General features: G+C 41.0%; 1 protein-coding gene across 1 annotated transcript; it reads left to right on the top strand.

Annotated features, from left to right (window-relative positions):
• The first annotated feature begins 8,554 nt into the window (after nucleotides 1-8,554).
• LOC149232523 (putative anthocyanidin reductase) lies at nucleotides 8,555-10,778 on the top strand. The gene is made up of 5 exons (XM_089376504.1): nucleotides 8,555-8,819; nucleotides 8,983-9,152; nucleotides 9,698-9,898; nucleotides 9,998-10,374; nucleotides 10,466-10,778. Exons 1-5 carry the CDS (start codon nucleotides 8,678-8,680, stop codon nucleotides 10,605-10,607), a joined length of 1,032 nt encoding a protein of 343 aa, XP_089232630.1. The 5' UTR covers nucleotides 8,555-8,677; the 3' UTR covers nucleotides 10,608-10,778.
• The last annotated feature ends 4,739 nt before the right edge of the window (nucleotides 10,779-15,517 follow it).

Here is a 15,517-nt window from a genome sequence, read left to right on the forward strand (position 1 = left end):
TTAATATTCTCTCTATTGTGTGGGGAGGGGAGGAAGGCGGGGGGGAGGGAGGCGGGGGGGAGGCGGGGGTGACAGGGGGGGCTCTCGGGGAGGGGGGGGGGGGAAGGAGGATCAACCTCAGATAGGGTTTCGAATTGGTTGGAGGATGAGGGAATAGTCGGGCCTGACGGAGAAGGGGGGAGGGGGGAGACTATAGGGTTTTTGCTGTTTCCATTTGGAGGGTTGGGCCTCTTCTTTTTGACAGTTTCCCAGGCTTCCTCTGCTGTTTCAGGGTTAGAATCAGAAACATTTGCATTTGCTTTACTACATCTATTGGCGAAATGTCCATATTCATGACATACCTTGCATTTGAAAGGAAGCTGTTCATAATCGACTTGCTGAAGGTGCGTCCATTGATCGACTCTGAGTTTGATGGCTTCTGGTAGTCCCTTTCCTAGATCCACTTCTACACAGATTCTTGCACATGCATGCATGTTCTCCTTAGGTTCCGATCTGTCAATATACTTCCCTATTCCATTTCCAATTGCCTTCACTGATTCATCTCCCCAGCAATGAAGGGGCAGATGCGGGAGCCGGACCCAAACGGGAACCGCGTTGGGGACGTCCATCTCCGGATCGAAGTCAGGAGTCCACCTGTTCAGGTAAAGGCCTCTTGTGTCCATAAAGTATGGGCCATTCCTGAAGATTAGGTTTCGATCTTCCACTGTTTCGAAGAGGAAGGTGAAGAACCCTCTTCCGCAGAAGCGAATCGCGATCTTGCCTTGCACGATTGAGTTCCAGTTTCTTTCCACCCATCGCTGAACTGTGCGAGGGGAGGGCCATAAACCCGTGAACTGACCAACTAAACCTCTATCGGCTAGAGCTACCGCCGCCCTCCTGGGAAGGGCAGGGGGGAGCGGGATTTCAGGGATCTCATCCATTTTTTTCACGAAGCGAGAAGTAACGGGCCTGATCCTTTCCGAAGAGTTCTCCTGGGTTAGGGAAGCGAAAGATTTCATTAGTTCATCCGGGTCCGGTCCTGAAGGGCCCGAGGCCGCCATGGTCGGGAATCTGTCAGAGGCCAGAGCGACCTAGCAGCAAACGCTGCTAGGCGCAGAAGCGAGGCAGGGCGAGGCGAGATCAGGAGAGGCGGGGGAGGTAAGAGAAGGGGAGAATACACGGGGATAAGGAAAAGGGGAGGAACGGGCACGGGGGGCAGGAGGCCCGATCGCTGAGAGCGCAGGCCTCGCAGCGAGGCTGCAAGGCACGGGGCAGCGTGAAGGTCAGGTCAGGAGGCGGCCATGGAAGCGCGCAGACCTCACTGCAGCAAAAAACCCAACACCTTATCTCATTTCCAAAAAATCTAAGGTCATTGGACTTCGAATTGATAATGTTAATGCTCGGATTAAATAATATTGACATGAAAAAATATGTTTATTAATTTATAATTTTTTTAAAAATAAATTTATTTATATTTTGAGAATATAATTTTAATAATGATAAATTAATTTTTTATTAATAAATATATATCTTACATCTTATCCAAAGTCAAAATTAAATTTTCATAAATATTAATAAATTTATTTCAATAATAATTAAAAGATTCAAAATATATAATAATTATAATGATTTAAAATTTAATATTTATAAATATGATCAATCAATATTAATATTTACCAGTGGATGATCATTGATGGAGGGCTCTACAATCTGAACTAGGGTTTTTCTTTAGGGTTTTGTCGTTGGTCACCATGGCGGGGCGTGGATTAGGGAGTTCAGCTCCCTCCTACAGTCAAATGGTTGCAGATAGAAGCAAGGGAGTTGGATCGCATCTCTTCAAGAAACCAACGGAGGTGATAACAGAGGCTACGAATACAGAAAAATCAGAAACTATCAGACCTCAAGGACAGGAAGAGAATCATGAGGAAGCTACTAAGGAGAAGAGGACAGAGGTTAGTAGTCAGAAAGTTGCTCCTATGAATACATCAGGGGTCTGTAAACCCAAGTCGACCACTATTCCTCGAGTCGTTTTAAGTGACCCAGCACTGCAAGTGCATTGAGACCACATGGTGGAAAATACTGTTATCTGTAAATTTATGGGGATTTGGCCAACAGAGAAAGCTTTGCAAATATGGATAAGAAACCACTGGAAACCAAAGGGGGAAATTGACCTTCACCTTGGGTCTAAGGGCTTCTTCACGGTGGTGTTCACAAGCACAGAGGATAAGGACAGAGTGTTCAAGGGAGTACCCTATTTTTATGCTTCTGCAAGCCTTTATATGAGACCATGGGTAATGAAATTTGTCCCAGAATGAGAAACGTTCACCTCGGTGCTGGTGTGGATAAGACTCTACTCCCTTCCTTTAGATTATTGGCTGTTGGAGTCTCTAAAGGCTATCGGCAACAAGCTAGGGCATTTTATAAAGATCTCAGATGCTACTCTAAGAGGCAAATACACTTCCTTCGCCCGGATATATGTGGAAATGGACTTATCTAGGGAACTTCCAGATGCAATAATTTTAGAAGTGTATGACGAGGAATGGGTGCAGGTAGTGGACTATGAACATGTCCCATTTAGGTGTCATAAGTGCCATGAACACGGGCACCTATACAGGGACTGCCCATTGAACAAGTTGGAGAGAAATATGAAAGCCACTACAAGCAAGGATCCCGAAGGTTTTACTAAGGTTGGGGGTAAAGGGAAAGGAGGCAAGCGGTACCAAAAGAAAATTAATGAAGACACACAACCAAGCCACAATAGTTTCGAGATCTTAGGAGAAGAAGTTGAAAACAACGGGACAAATCAGGAATCGGAGAATATTCCCACTAAGAAGGAAAGGGATGTTAATATGGAGGATATACTAGAAAACAACAAACAAAAGGATGATATGTTGAGCATTATGGAGCTCAGTAGGGACCACGAGATGACCCCAAGTGAAGTTGGAACAGAAGACCATGAACTGCAGGAGATTCTAGAGAGGGAGAATTTAGATTTAGAAAAGTTTCTGGAGGAGGGAATCACCAAAGGGGTAGACTCTCTACCAAAAGAGGAGTTTGACAGGGTTCAACAGCTCTTCTTCTCGAGATCACAAATTAAGTGCTCTTGAGTCAAAAGAAACTATGATAACCAGGAGAATAGGGGAGTGAAAATGATGGAGGATACACCAATGCATTCTTCCAAGAACGCGAGTAGGAAAAGAGGAAGAAAAAAACATAATGAGTTGCTGACTGAATGTGGGAAACTTATGATTAACTCAGGTAAGATGAGGGATCTTACCAGTTACTCCTTTACAAACCTTTCTTAATGAAGCTTACAACCTGGAACATTAGGGATCTAGGAAGTAAAAGGAAACAAAGAACTCTTAGCAGTAGAATAAAAGAAGAAAAATCAAATATGGTTTTTATTCAGGAAACAAAATGTTTGATGGACAAGATGAGAGAGATACACGACAAATGGTTATTCAAATATGAGTATTTAGAGGTTAAAGCAGATAACTCGGCGGTTGGGATTCTTACTCTATTGGATCCTCAAAAACTGGGAATCCTGGATGTTGAAGCTTCTAGGAACTATCTATTGCTGGTGATTCAACCTTTGGGCAATAAGGAGATCTACATAATCACTAACGTCTACGATCCTAAAAAACTAGAAGACAAACTTAAGCTTCTCACCTCCCTTGAGGAGCTGAGAGAGAGATATCCTGATATGCCTTGGATTATGGCAAGGGATTTCAATATGATCAGATCTCTTACAGATAAAAAAAGTGGTACTAGAAAACTAGGCAGAGACTCCATTGCCTTCCAGAACTTCATGAATAACATGGGGCTAGTAGACACCGAAACAATAAATGGCACTTTTACTTGGAATAATAAGAGGGGAGGGGCTTCTCAAGTCGCCTCTAAACTAGATAGATTCATAATATCGGAGGACCTCCTTCTCATAGGCCTTGATATGTCAGCTTTAATCCTTCCCTTCGGAGGCTCGGACCACTGGCTTGTCTAGCTTGAAGCTACTTTTATGGGTACTCCGAGGAACAAACCTTTTCGGTTTGAAAATGTCTGGTTCTCTTACCCTGACTTCACCAGCAATACTGACAAATGGTGGACGGAAGATATGCCCGTTCAAGGCACTAAAATGTGCATGTTGTAGCAGAGAATTAAACAGATCAAATCTAGGCTTAAAGATTGGAACAAAAAAGAGTTTGGTAATATTTTTAAAGCCAAAAGAGAAGTTGAGAAGAAACTCTAGGAGATTAATTAGATCATCATCTCAGAAAGTTTTACCGAGGAACGGAAAATTAAGGCTGACTCTCTTCTGAATGAACGGGAAGATCGGTGCATGCAAGTGGAGATTTTCTGGAGACAGAAATCGAGGGTGCAATGGATTAGAGAAGGAGAAAGAAACACGAAGTTTTTTCATAGATCAACCTTGGATCACAGATCTCATAACAAAATTTCAAAACTTAAAGATTCTCAAGTGAAAGAGCTTGTCTCTCACAAAGAAATGGAATCTATCCTAGTTCAACACTTCCTTAGCATAGCAGAGGAGCCTCTCGTCGACAGATCTCGGTTCATTAAAAAATTCACAAAGTTCATTCCTAAGCTTGTAACCAGGGAAGACAACCACAATCTTAACAGGCCAATGTCTGAAGAGGAGGTTAGTGAAGTTATCAATGAGATGCAAAATGGGAAAGCACCTAACCCTCATGGTTTCCATGTGGACTTATTCAAAGCTTGTTGGAAAACAGTCAAACAAGATATCCTTGATGTCGTGGAAGACTCTAGAAGATCCAGAATTGTTTTGAAATCTCTTAATGCCTCTTTCATAGCTTTGATTCCGAAGCAAGAAAAAGCTATGACACTGGACAGATTCAGACCCACAGCCTTATGTAATGTGGTGTACAAAATTATTTCCAAAGCTAACAAACTCAAGCCTCTTCTTCCTGCTCTCGTCTCAGAGGAGCAAACTGGATTTGTGGAAGGAAGACAGGTTCTCAACAACATCATACAAGCTCACGAGGTGGTACACACTCTTAAGAGCAATAAGCAAGTTGGTATGATCATGCAGCTTGACCTAGCGAAAGGTTATGATAAGCTAAGCTGGTCTTACTTCAGGGCAGTGCTAAGAGCTTATGGCTTTGACCACAACTGGATAAGATGGGTTATGGCCCTTGTATCCACGACCAACTTCTCCATTCGGCTTAACGACTCTCCCTCTAGAACCTTTATGCCTTCTAGGGGTCTCAGACAAGGGGATCCGCTCTCCCCCTTCCTCTTTGTTCTCATGATGGAAGGGCTAGGTAGAGCGATCAAAATGGCAAATGCTGAAGGAAGAATCCAGGGTCTAAAACTTACCCCAGATGGTGCTTCTTCTACTCATCAACAATTTGTTGATGACACAATGTTGCAAGGCAATCCTATGGTCAAGGAAGCCAGAGCTTTTAAACAAATCCTGAACGAATTTGCATTGGCCACTAGTACGGAGGTAAACCTTGACAAATCAAAGGTGCTCTTTTTTAACACTGACACTGCTATTCAGAGGAACCTCACCAGAATTCTCGGGTTTCAAAGGGATCAGTTACCTTCCAAGTACCTTGGAATGCCTCTTACTGACAAACCTCTAAGCAAGGGAGTGTGGGAGCCGGTAACTAATAAACTTCAGGACAAAGTCAGGAAATGGACCTGCAGGTCTTTGAATTTGGTAGGGTGTCTTGTGCTTACAAAGGCTGTCCTCCACGCTATACCCATTTTCATGTTTTTAGTTCTTCCTGCTCCTAAAGGAGTTATGCAACAAATGAGGAGTATTCAACGAGATTTTCTTTGGGGCAAAGGGGAAGAGAAAAATAAGTGGGCTTTGATAGCTTGGGACAAGATCTACAAACCTAAAGCCCATGGTGGTTTGGGGCTTCATGACCCTGAAATTCTCAGCAGAGTTTCGGGAGCCAAACTTTGGTGGAGGTGGCTCAAGGAATCGACCACCCCTTGGGCCAAGCTTTGGAAGCAAAAATATGAAAATAATTGGTAGGAGAGGGATCATATCCGAATGTTAGGGCTCATCAAGGGCTCCCACATTTGGAATCTTGCTGGGGAGAATAGAGCCATTGTCCAGCAACATAGTTTCTGGGAGATCCGAGCTAGGAACCTTGCATGGTTTTGGGAGGATAACTGGCAGCAGGAACCAAATTTGTTTAGAGAAGAACTAACCACTCTCAAAAATGACACTGACAACAAAGGTTTACTTATGGTAAGTGACTTCTGGGATCAGGTAAGGGACAATGGAAAATGGAGAATGTAGAAGGATCTTCGTTATAGTGAAGAGAGTCCTTTGAAGGCCCAGGCAGATTCTCTTGCTCTTGACTTGAAGCAGAGGAAGATTTTGGTGTCATCCTCGTCTGACCAACTAAGATGGGGTCGAAACACCGAAGGCACCTTTAACCGCAAAGAAGCTAAATGCATGGACCTAGGTTTTGATTATCCAAGCCCTGATCAGGTTTGGAATGACCTTTGGCAGAACTTGCATTGGATGAAAATCAAGTTGTTTATGTGGTTGGTTCACAAAAAGAAAATTCTCACATTGGAGAATCTTCTGAAAAGGGAATTTGTTGGCCCATCCAAATGCCATCTATGTGGCTTACAGGAGGAGACGATGGAAGATTTACTAAACCTCTGCCCCTTCACCTCTACATTGTGGGATTGGGCGGCCTCAGTCTTCAGGCAGACTGACAGGGACAGACTCAGCATCACCAACATTTTGAAGAATTGGAGGAAAGACTTCTCAGGTAATGAAATCATTAACAAGGCTTGGACTCTAGTTCCAGGCTTTATTATCTGGGATGTCTGGAAAGAACGCAATGGCAGGATTTTAAAGAACAAAACAGGCTCGACCCAAAACATCATTATCCAAATTTTACGACAACTCAAAGATACAGTAGGAGCCCTTATGTGGAAAATTCCCGAGGACTCTCCTTTGCCCCAAGATGCTTGCATATTGCTGTAGTTGGGTCTCCATTCTCTGGTTCCCCAAGGCACTGACAAGGGTGTGAGCAAAACAACTGCTGGTAAAGATATCTGGCAGCCTCCTCCTCATGGTTTTTGAAAATCAATATAGACGAGGCTTCTAAGGGCAACCCAGGGATGGATGGATTTGGAGGTGTCATTAGAGATGAGTAGGGGCGCATAAAGGATATCTTTCACAGTCATTTGGTGACTACCATTAACAACATGGCGGAGCTCATGGCCTTAGAGCAGTGCCTGGAAATCCTAATGGAGTCAAATTTACACAACGCCATCATCGAAGCTGATTCTGAATTGGTTATTAATGCGGCCAAGAAAATGTGTAATGGAACGACACCTGGAAAAGTGTTGAAAAATTGGAGGCTATCGCAGGTCTTTCAGTGTATTCATTCCCACTTGCGAACCATGAGAACCGTCAGCTTCGTTCATGTGCGAAGAAAAGCCAATATGTTAGTTGATCATCTGGCGAATGAAAGAGTGCTATGTAAGGAAAGCTATATTTAGTATGATTGTGATTCTATACCCTCTGGTAAACTGCGTGATGATTGTCAACGACAGGCAGCCAATGATATGGCGTACTTCCAGACCATGAATAATGAGCAGGAGGAAGACTAGCGGAAGTAGGAGAGAGTGGAAGTCCTTGAGCCTGGTTGAAGTGCTGTAGTAAATCCTAACTGTCGATCCCATAGTGAATGCTTAAGTCATAGCTAACTATGGGGGATGAGTATTTGGTAAACATCGTGCTAGTTGAAGGGCCACAGGCCATAGGTTTTGATGGCCTTTGTTAGCGAATGGCTATCGGGTTTGAAAATGGTCGGAGGTTAAGTCTACAAGCGGACCCGAAGATTTATAGACCAATGGTTTATAATCTTTACCGGCTCCGTAAAGCGGGTAAGTGTCACACAAGTTTCTGATCCGATATCATTGAGGACCGTCGAATGAAAAGGGTCTTGATCGAATGGATATCGAGTTTTAAAATGATCGGATGTTAAATCTAAGAGCGGACCCGATGTTTTATAGACCAATGGCTTATAATCTTTATCGGCTCCGTGAAGCGGGTAAGTGTCGCGCAAGTTTCAAGTGCGATATCATTGAGGACCGTCGGATCATTTGAGTTCTTGATTGAAAGGATATCGGGTTTTAAACTGGTGGGAGGTTAAGTCTAAGAGTGGACCCAAAGTTTTATAGACCAATGGTTTATAATTTCTTTCAGCTCCGTGAAGCGGGTAAGTGTCACGCAAGTTTCCAATGCGATACCTTTGAGGACCGTCCGATCAATTGGGTTCTTATTGAATGGCTATCGGGTTTTAAAATGGAGGTTTTGTGTGTAAAGTTTTAGGTTTTGTTGATCCTATTATCTAAGGCTACCACATAATGTATATAAAATACCATATAATAAGTTAATGATTAATTTATTATTTTTATTAATAATAATAATATCCAAAGGTAGCCCCGGCCCGCATCAAAGTGACATAGGTGTGGGTTTTTTTTTTTCAAGTCAACGAACACATATTGAATCCTGGTTTACTTTCGAGGTTAAAACCTCAGGAATGAATACTCACCTGTACCTCCTCCTCTCTTTGTAGACGACCATATATCTCTCTCGCACTCAGAGAGAAACGTATGGCCACTATTTCTCATCCTTTGTCTCTCTAACTTCATTGGAGGAACCAACAATCTCCTCAAAATGGCCGCTGCAGCCATCAGAGGCGAAGAACGTCCACCAGCCATTGTCTGCGTGACGGGAGCGACAGGTTTCATTGCCTCCTGGTTGGTCAAGCGTCTACTCGAGAAGGGCTACACTGTCCATGCTACAGTGCGCGATCCAGGTAATTTCAATCTCAGCCTCCTTTTATTTCTTCGTCATTTACAAACTGATTTATTTTTGCATTTGTTTAATATTGGGTAAAACTCCTCTGAACATTAATAATGAAACTTCGATCAAAATCTCTGGCCCCAAAATTATTTCATTACCAACTTAACTTATTTCAGAGAACAAGGCAAAGGTGAAGCATCTCCTGGACATTTCAGAAGGTGGGGAGAAACTCAAGCTCTTCAGAGCAGATCTAATCGAAGAAGGCAGTTTCGACGCTGCCATCAATGGCTGTGGTGCCGTTTTTCATGTGGCCACTCCCGTCGCCTTCGCTCCCAAAGATCCCGAGGTAAGTATCTTCGCCCCTTCAATTCCCCAACAACATGCTATTAACAGTTCTGCATTCCTGCACACGGTTAGAAGGTCAAAACATAACTATTTTTCATATTTCTGTTAAAATAATTTAATTGTGGAATGGAGAAGATTTGGTTAAATTTAGAGTCAAGATGAGTTATAATTAAATATTTAGTGTATGGTTGTACGTCAAGTTAGATCAGTGGTTAGTGGAAAAAGGTTAAATCCCTTTACAATTTCATTGTAATATCAAATTTTTGTGTAATAATAAAAGATCTGCACTTTGTATTATTGTATGTGATTTATTTGTGTTATCTTATCCCTATCCTCCTCTCTTTCCATAGCCCATTTTCACAATTTCAAAAAAAATCCTGGCTATCTTATAATGTTTTAAATGGTATTAGACTAGCAAATCACCTCAAATTCCATCTCTGTATAATGTTTTAAACTATATTTGACCAGCAAATCAAACTGTATTTGACGGGCAAATCTCTGTCATCGGTCATTCATATTTAGCAACGTGAAATTGCCGCTGTGTAGAACGATATGATCAAGCCAGCGGTTGAGGGAACGCTGAATGTGCTGAGGTCGTGCACGAAGGCCAAAACCGTAAAGCGCGTGGTTGTCACATCGTCTATGGTGACGGCTTGCGTAAACGAGTCGGAGGACCAGAATCAGTACATTGACGAAAAAAGCTGGGCAGACGTGGATTTCCTCCGAACCAAAAAGCCCCCTAACTGGGTATAACAGTCATTATAAAGCGTTAGAAGATTTAGCAGTTGTTGCTGTGTTGCTGACAAAATAAAATGCGTGACAGTTGTTTATTGCTTGATTGTGTAGGCATATGGCGTTGCCAAGACGCTTGCAGAACAAGCAGCGCTGCAGTATGGAAAAGAAGATGCGGCGCTGGATGTGGTGACCATCAACCCTGTGGTTGTGTCGGGATCTGCCATTACCCACATCGTCCCCTATACCGTTGAGATCACCCTTTCCCTTCTCACGGGCAACAGCGAAAGCGTAGAAGTTTTGAAGAAGATACAGACGATATACGGCACTATTTCGTTTGTTCACATCGATGACGTATGCAGCGCTCATATTTTCTTGATGGAGAACCCCTCTGCAGAGGGCCGCTACATTTGCAGTGCCATCAATATATCTGTCCCACAGCTGGCAGACTACTTATCCAAACGCTATCCGCAGTACAATGTGACTACCCTGTGAGTATCATCATCAGTAGGGTATAGCATTTTTTATATTATTACGACTATGGATTTAAATATGATCACTAGTAATGAAATGCTTGTACAGGTTTGACGATGTGCCACCGATCCCAAAGGTATACGCTTCGTCGAAGAAGCTGGTGGAGAGCGGTTTCTCCTTCAAATTTGGGATGGACGAGATCATGGATGATAGTGTTGAATACGTGAAGACGAAGGGATTGCTTCTTTAATAATTACTTCACTATCACTCGTTTAATGAGTATCGGTGGGAATAACATCGCAGACAGAATGTTCATTTCACTTCAATCCGTTGAAGCTGTTGCACATAAAGTTTCATCTTTGAATAACCATTTAAAAGACGAAGTGGAAATTAATATGAATGTGAAATGAGTGAATTATTAATTGATTGTGGAAATTAATATGAATGTGAAATGAGTGAATTATTAATTGAGGGTCAAATTAGGTAAATAGACGAAGTGGAAATTAATATGAATGTGAAATGAGTGAATTATTAATTGATGGTCAAATTAGGTGAATTGGGTAGATAGGTGCGGTGTATTTTAAAATAGATTTATTTATTATATGGATGATTTATATTAGAATATTTTGAGTTATATATATAATTTAATATTTTTCATTTTATATATAATTTAAGGGATGAAATTAAAGATCTCTAATAGTTTTTCATTTCTTATATATGTATAAGAAATTTTGAAGACATGACTAAGGATTTGTTTGGTATCAAGCTATTTGTAATTTGTAGGGCCTAATAATTTGCAATGGTGTAGTGAAATGGCCAAACTCTAACAAAATTACTTGTATTCATGGGTTAGATGGTATTGTTGTGGATTACGAGATTTTAGATACCCCTATTTATAACGAAATACTTAATGTTGACCTCTTGAATTACCCTGACCTTGAATGTGGTCATAGACCTTAACCCTAACTTTAAACTTTTCCATGCACAAAATCCCCATGAAAGAAAATTTTGATAATAAAAGACACTTGTTTTTTTGACAAGCAGAAAACTAATCTTTATCTCTTCTTAAAGGATTTAAATATGGATTTAAATCTCCTAACTTATAAGGACAAACTCTAATACCTCTATTACAACCCTTTTTACTCTTTATCTCTTCTTAAAAGATTTAAATAAGGATTTAAACCTCCTAACTTATCTCTCTCTTAGTTGCTCTACTCAACTATGGAACAAAGAACAATAGCACAAAATGGAATCCCTACTCCTTCTAGTGGACTAATATTTAACATAGGTTGATAGCCAATTAGGGGTAAGGTTTGATTCCATCAGCCCTCAACTAGAGTTATAATTTTGGAGCTTTTAGAGTCTTCTTGAACATTCAAACATGACTAACTCCATTTGCATGAGTAATGGGGGTTGACATGACATTCTCTCGTACCATGGTGGTCAACAAAATCAATCAACTTGCAAGAGGAATTCAACTTTTACATTCAAAATCCAATTGACATATGGGAAAGGAATTTGAGTGTAGATAAACATATTTGGGATCATTTTTAAAGTGAAAAAGTTTTGACCCCAAAAATGCCATTTGATTCCTCAAAATTGCTCAAGAAGGTTTTAGACTCCAATTCTCAAAATAGGGACCCATCATTAAAATGACCCTACAAGCTTATTAATCTGGATTTTCCACTCTAAAAGTATCAACATTAATGAAAAAGAATATAATTATCAAGTACAAATCATATCCTTAGGTAGATTTTTTATTTCCCAAAATCTTTACTGGATAATGTGAGGAAAATTTTCCTCTATCTTCTCCTTAGAGTACCACTTTGCTTTTTGTTGGCTGGACAGGGTCCCTTGGGGTAAATTTTGTAATTAATTTTTGTATACTTGTAAAGTCTCCATGTTTTGAGGGAGCGGAGCATGAAGGTCATAGGTGTCAAAAGGAGCTTTATTCCATTAGTTTGTTAGAAGATAGGGAGTTTTGAGACCCGCCCATGGTCCGCGGACCATGATATTGTAAAAGATAAGATATATAAAAGAGTCATAACAAGTCTAGGAGATCATCAGAGAATAAACGGTCGTTGTATGGGAAAGTAAGCTAAGGTAGGAAGGTTGTTTCCTATACTTAGGGGAAGGGGAAGGCTCTTGTTGCTAAGTGCACGGAGTCATTGGTAACTATACAAGCTGAGTGTGCGAGCCCTTGCAACTGAGTGCACAGGGAAGAAGGGTCTGTAACAACAAAGAATACATCTAATAAAGATTATTTTGGGCCATAATTGTGTATCTATTCATCTGTATATAATTATGCAAGTTTTGTATATTCACTCTGTTGTTCTGAATTTATATGAAGTAATACTTAATTGATGCATGAAAGTAGAAAATATGCTTATTTAATTAATGTTATGAATGTTTAAAGCATTTTGCAAAGACTTAGATTCTGTTTCTACAAGTTACTGTAATTATCTATATTTTAATGGTTAAGGTTCGCGAAGATCAGAAATAATCCCTAGGAACCATAGCAGCCAATCACATTAACCTATGGATGCATAAACTTGGTTCTGTCATCCCCCAATACTACTTCGGGTGAGACTGTAGCCTGCACTAAGCAGGTTGTTGCTGAAAGGGCCAACAATTTAAGGTTTTGTTGGTTGGTGCAGCTAAGCCCGAACTTGAGTCAGGACCCCTTAAGCTAACAAATGGTTCCATTGCCGGGACTGGGATCTATCTAAGGAATGTGTGATGTCGAATAAATGTTTCCCAGCTAAGAAAGAAATCGAGAAGTGGATAGATCGGAAGCTGCATGAATTTTCAGCTCAGGAAAATAGGAATACGCGTCCGTCAAAAGAAGAATGGTTGAATAGATTTTCGTATAAAGACGAGCACAAAATTTTATTCTGTTCTTTTCCTTGTGAATTGCACTAGTGGTTGTCAAAATTGGCAGATATTTAGGGCACGTGGAAGTTGGAAAACCCTCTTGTGTGGACTCCAAAATTGGTAAGGCATCTCGAAGCTTCAAAAAACAAGATCACGAGGGCTATCGACTACTAGATAGATAACATTTTGGGTGGATTCATCACTAAGTTCGTGATCGACACATCTGTGAGTAATAGCGAAGCTGAATGATGATTCTTCAAGGGACTTAGAGGTAAGTATCTCAAATCCTTGAAGATTTGGATTAAAATTCTATTGTGTGAAAAGAGGGTTATGCAACTAAATTAATATTTAGAAGAGATCTTACAGGAGCTACGCGGAGTGGAAAAACATTCAGAAGAGATTTAGATTTAGGTACTGAATACAGTCCTTTGTTAGGAGCATCTGATAGTGATGAAGAAAGTAGTGTTCTGAGGACTCTGTTATTTTCACTACATGTAGTAAGATAGGGTATCACAGGGATATCGAATCCATCCACTCCACCTCCACCATCACCTCCACCTCAGACACCTACACCTACACCTCCATCTCCACCTCCACCACCATCATTCAACATGGTGAATGTCATGAAGATGCCTGTGTTTAAGGGTTTGGGAACTAAAGATGATAAACAATTATGGTTTGTAGCAAATGTTGTATGGAAGGCACAACAGATTAGACGATGACATGAAGAAGGTGCAGTTGGTTACAATGCTATAGGACAGAGCATTGAATTGGTATATCAAGTTTTGTTCAGGTAAACCAAATGCGACTATGCTGGAAACATAACAAGCATTCAACAATGAGTTTAAGAAGCCTAAATCGCAAGCCGAGTCAGTGATGGAGTTTAAATAGATCTAGAAGAGGGTAAATGAGCCTGCATGGGACTTTGATCAAAGACTGAAGTGTCTTATTTAGCAGGTTAATATGAACATCATGGATGATCAACAGAGAGACTGGTACATTGCTTCGGTATTGCCTCATCTAAGATTTCCACTGTCTCAACAGAAAATAGGAACGTAAGCTAAAGCCTTGGAGATTTAGATGAGATTGGAGGTTTCACCCGTGCAGGATACGAATCTGGGGGTGCAACAGATTCAATCACAGTTGTCCATCTTACATATGGAGTTACAGAGCCTCAAGAAAGGAAAGGAAGTCCAGCCGAAGGTGCGCACAGAAGTCTGGTGCCTAAAATGCAAGGGCCATGGTGACGATAAGGATCATTGCCCAGTTTATCAGAATTATTTTATACGAGGGGACCCTGCCCCCCTGAAGCCAAGAAACATTGCTGGGCTGATTGTGGGAGTAGCATTATGGTGCGCTACTTGTCAAGTTTATGGGAAACACATGATGAATAATTGTCATCTTTTGCAAAATTTTGTATAGACCCCACAAAAATTGTTTTGCACTTTCTACAAATCTAAAGGCCACGATGAGTGCAACTGTTGAAGTTATGAACTAATGATGCAGGAGACCCCTACGTATAGGATGCAAGCAGAAAATCGACCTTAATATCAGGGTGCAATTGCAGCGTGCGAAGGATTTCAAGGTCAAGGAAGAGGGCGAGGAGGAGGAGATGGAAGGGGTTTTGGACAAATTATATGTTACAACTGTGGGGAAGTAGGTCATTTCACACTTGACTTTCAGAATCCGACACACCCTTCCTATCAGTATTGTAGGCAATTTAACCATGTCATAGAAGATTGCCTGATACTTATAGTGAAGATGCAAGAAAATATGACTTAGACCCAACAACCTATGCAGAATATCCAAATGATGAGGTCAGAGCCTCGCAAAGATGAGCCTAATGTTAATATCATTATGCGTAGTAGTATCGCCAATGGAGAAGATAAGGGGAAGCAACCAGAAGTTGAGCGATGGATATGCAAGGCTGCTGAAAAAGAAGTTGGGTTTGATTTAAGAAAATAAAAGGAAACCTTTATGGTGGCTAAGAAGAGATTCATGGAAGCTTCTACATCAGGAAGTCAGGGAAAATCTGGAGGAAGTGATAATACACAAGATGTAGAGCCTTCATTGCTAGCGACATTTTTGAAGACTTGCATGAGGCTTCTAAGGGATAGGAAAGTGGTAGAGGGGCTACATAAATTAATAGATAACTATATGGGTAAAAATAAATCATTTTTGGAATAACTTAGTACGCAAAGTGGGCAAAAGAAACAAGTGAACCAGTCGCCAGATGAGGTTGACTGTGCAAATTGGATAGTATGAAATGGATCAGGTAATTCTTGA

This window comes from Pinus tabuliformis, chromosome J (genome assembly GCF_031772625.1).
Source record: "Pinus tabuliformis cultivar Carrire ecotype Pingquan chromosome J, CPIR1, whole genome shotgun sequence".
Classification (NCBI taxonomy): domain Eukaryota; kingdom Viridiplantae; phylum Streptophyta; class Pinopsida; order Pinales; family Pinaceae; genus Pinus; species Pinus tabuliformis.

What these genes read in the sequence shown, in the direction of transcription:
- LOC149232523 (XM_089376504.1), top strand. Translation starts at nt 8,678, where the DNA reads ATGGCCGCTGCAGCCATCAGAGGCGAAGAACGTCCACCAGCCATTGTC. An exon ending in TGCTACAGTGCGCGATCCAG is followed by an intron (nt 8,820 to 8,982) that starts GTAATTTCAATC and finishes AACTTATTTCAG; the next exon opens with AGAACAAGGCAAAGGTGAAG. An exon ending in CCAAAAAGCCCCCTAACTGG is followed by an intron (nt 9,899 to 9,997) that starts GTATAACAGTCA and finishes TTGATTGTGTAG; the next exon opens with GCATATGGCGTTGCCAAGAC.